This window comes from Naumovozyma dairenensis, chromosome 1, assembly GCF_000227115.2.
Source record: "Naumovozyma dairenensis CBS 421 chromosome 1, complete genome".
Classification (NCBI taxonomy): domain Eukaryota; kingdom Fungi; phylum Ascomycota; class Saccharomycetes; order Saccharomycetales; family Saccharomycetaceae; genus Naumovozyma; species Naumovozyma dairenensis.
In genome coordinates, this window is record NC_016479.1 from 1,362,067 (window position 1) to 1,365,785 (window position 3,719).

Below are 3,719 nucleotides of genomic sequence, written 5' to 3' on the forward strand. Positions count from 1 at the left end.
TAGGTCACAGAAGGTTGGATATTTCCTAGTAGCATCCAAAGGGTATATGTAATTCCGTAGCAGCAATCAGTTACTACGCACCATCTATTGATCCTCAAATCTTAACAACCCTTGCGGTCAGGGTGCAACTTTAAACGCTACCATATTCGAAGCATATTGACTTTTTAGGGAATATAACATATTAAACCATATATTGGATGCAGATTAGACTGCAGGACCTGACCTTATAGGTAGATTCGTTGCAGAATTGCTCCTCCCCGTCCTAGGACAGGAGAGTAATATATATTATACACTTTACATATGGAATAAAAATTTTCTTATATAGAAAACATATATCATGTTGTACGAAACCACGTGTCTGTACACTATGTGCCAGATACATTATAATTCCGACAACATAATAGTTCATACCAAAGTTATATTTGTGATTCACGCACGTAGCTAAACGAAAAATTCTCTGTAACCGGCTGATATCCTCATACTAATTTTAATCAGCCAGAGCCCATAGTTGTTGATTAAGTACAATTGATATGGTGAGGATGGATATGATCTACACTATACGATTCACTTCATCGAAAACAATAGTGCTAATTGTCTAACCAAACCCTTATCGGTAAAAAGAAAAAGAAAAAAGTTTAGCCGAGTTCGCTACTATGTGAATAAATTGACTAATAACTGACTAATCTTGATATATAGACCTTCACCATAGAATGTCAATAGTACGATGTTTCTTACTATTAAAAACCAGGTCAACTCTCATTTTCCTAGTTATATAATTACTTTCGCTCAACGCCTTTGTTAAGCGCTCTTCTTTCCATAGTCATGTCTAAAATTCGAGTTTCGAAATTTCATTTCACCGCTAGTTTTATGTACGTAAAGGAAAAGTAAGGTTACATATCCAAAATAGAGGTAAACTTGATGTTATGATGACAAGTACAAAAACATTAAGTCCTAGCATCTGTCAAAAAAAATAATACCAACATGTTGAAATTATTGGGTTTTCCGAAACCTAGAATGATGGAGTTCCAGCTCTCCTTTCCTCGCCAACTTTCTATACTAGGAGAATTAAAACCATCTGCAGGTTCTACCAAAAGCTTCAAACGATTAGGGCGTGGTCCATCTAGCGGTTTAGGTAAGACTTCTGGACGTGGTCAGAAGGGTCAAAAAGCTAGAGGAAAGGTTAAATCGTGGTTCGAGGGGGGTCAAACACCCATCTATAAACTGTTTCCAAAAATTGGCTTTACTAATGTTCATTCTCAATCACTGAATGAATTGAACTTAGAGAGGATACAATGGTTCCATGATATGGGGAGACTGAAATTAATGGAAGGAGAAGTATTGACTATGAAAAAAATGAGAGACCTGGGATTAGTTACTGGTACCATAAAAGACGGAGTTAAGATATTAGGAAGAGGAAATTACAAACTTCCTATCAAGATAGAAGCAACAAAGGCATCAGATGAGGCAGTCAAGATTATTGAAAGTCAAGGAGGTTCATTTGTGGCCAAATACTTCAACAAATTAGGTTTGCGAGCACATTTGTCTCCCCAATGGTTTTTGGAAAAAAGGGGAAGAATACCATTACAAGCTAGACCAACGAAAAGGAAAGATATAGAATATTATAGTAATAAAGATAAGAGAGGATATCTAGTTATGGAAAACCATGATTTCCTCAATAAATTGCGTGAAGTAAGGGAAGGCGGGACAAACATGATATCAAGAAAACAGGCTAAAAAGAGTGCCTTAGAAATACAGTTGCAAAAACTATCGAAAGAAAATAACGCTACCTCCAGTCCAATCTAAGTCTAGGCTACTCGGGATAGGGAATTTCAAGTAGTTCACAGACAATAACAGTGAAAGGATATACATGTACTTGTAAATATAAATGTACTTAAAAATATAACTTTAAAATCACAGAATCTTTGCGAATACAAAGGGTCGGACCACAAGTTAGGCTTTTACTGAAAGACATACTAATATTTTTGGATCAACATTTGTCCAACTCGGGTATTTGATAAAGACAAAAAGGATTAAAAAGAAAGCACTCACGCTGGGGGTCGAACCCAGAATCTTCTGATTAGAAGTCAGACGCGTTGCCATTACGCCACGCAAGCTAATTTCTTGAAAAACCATTCAACATCAGATTTTAATGAAGAACTATTATTAGCTGGTGATAAACTTTGAATTTTCTCTGTTCTAGGAAGCAATTGAACAATTTTAACGAGGGATTCCAATTGGCCCTAACTTTACTTCATTAGTTGTAACGAGCGTAGCAGCGGTGAGCACTAGGCTCGTTGAGCTTCTTTTTGAAAAAGATGCCCTCATAGTAAAGTGAAAGTTTTGAAAGAAGCCCACCCTAAATGGGGTTCTAAAGCAAAAAGACCGGTTGCCCCTTATTTCTGGTAGAAACCCCAAAGACAAAGCACCAATTCTCTTATAAAAACTATTAATCCCAGCCTGGGTTTGGGGGTTACCTAATGCCCTACCCATGCTTAGTGAGAACGGCATCTAAATGAGCCTGGTTTTTTTTCTAAATCCGACGGGAAGAAGTTTTCAAATTCGGTAACCCTTTTAAATTGACGGTACAGAAATACTCTCCAGAATTTTATAGCGTTTGTTTAGTTTGAATTTCATGATATTACACATAACTTAAATAACCTTTCGAACGCTAGGTACGGCTTATCGAATATTCGTGACACAGTATAGATACAGGGGGATTCGAGGGAAATACCTCCAGTAACGTAAAAGATAAGAAACTATAGTCTGTCATCAGAAAAATACTTCTATCACTTGGTCTAACTTCTTTTTATTGTAAAAAAAACGGTGGGAGGATACTACAGGTAAAAAGGATCTCGTCTGCAAGGTTGTAAGGAGGATATAAAACCCCTGTTTCTTCTAAAGAACTTAGATTCCAAATTTGGGCGCCAACGACAACTTTCGCGATACTGGTTTTAATACTTGATATCACTTCTCAGTCTTCCATTATTTACCCTATAATTAATTTTACCTATCTTGAAGTTTCCGAAATTTTTTTCGTTTGAAGTCAAATCTCGTTCCCCAAATCTACTGATTAACCAATGTTATTTAATTATTTAGAACTGCTATTTTGTAGGCAGGTGTTGACAGTAACTTTTCTTATTCCGACCCAATTTTGAGGTTTTACCCTAATTTTACGCGCAACAACGTTAGCCCCTTCTCGTGACAAGGATTATTTAAAAAATAATAAAAAAATAAACGACCCCAGTGAGGATTGAACTCACGATCTTGCGATTAACAGTCGCACGCCTTAACCAGCTTGGCCATGGAGTCTTATTTTGATGTTTTTTTGTAAAAAGTGAGTTAGTTACTTGGTTTGAACTTCAATACTTGTAGTAGAGACAAGAATATAAGACTCTTACTGCTGGAACGATACTTGTAGTAAGTGTTACTATTAATACGCTCGGAAGCAGCGTTTCCAGTTAATCCTGTTATATTATAATTGTAAGATTCCATTGTAGATTAAGATTAGTGCTAAATATAAGGTATAATAGGAGTAATTTAATATCCTCGTTTTAATGTATGTAAAAGAGTTCGGTTTTCTTAAATATAAATAGTAAATAAAATGTATATAAAAAATAATAATATAAAAATAATAACAGGAGAAAGAGAAATCGATACTTCGAGTTATGGGTCTATTTGCTGGAACGATATTCGTAGTAAGTATTACTATTAATATCCTA

General features: G+C 35.6%; 1 protein-coding gene and 2 non-coding genes across 3 annotated transcripts; 1 reads left to right on the plus strand and 2 right to left on the minus strand.

Moving 5' to 3' along the window:
- Positions 1–981: 981 nt before the first annotated feature.
- Positions 982–1,803, plus strand: MRPL10 (mitochondrial 54S ribosomal protein uL15m; the record flags this gene model as incomplete). The annotated part of the gene is made up of 1 exon (XM_003667952.1): positions 982–1,803. The coding sequence occupies one exon, from the start codon at positions 982–984 to the stop codon at positions 1,801–1,803; it is 822 nt and encodes a 273-aa protein (XP_003668000.1).
- Positions 1,804–2,042: 239 nt separating this feature from the next.
- On the minus strand, positions 2,043–2,114 carry NDAI0Atrna13R. Its single transcript has one exon. It is a non-coding gene; the product is annotated as a tRNA-Arg (tRNA).
- A 1,121-nt stretch (positions 2,115–3,235) lies between these two features.
- On the minus strand, positions 3,236–3,309 carry NDAI0Atrna8N. Its single transcript has one exon. It is a non-coding gene; the product is annotated as a tRNA-Asn (tRNA).
- Between the last annotated feature and the right edge of the window lie 410 nt (positions 3,310–3,719).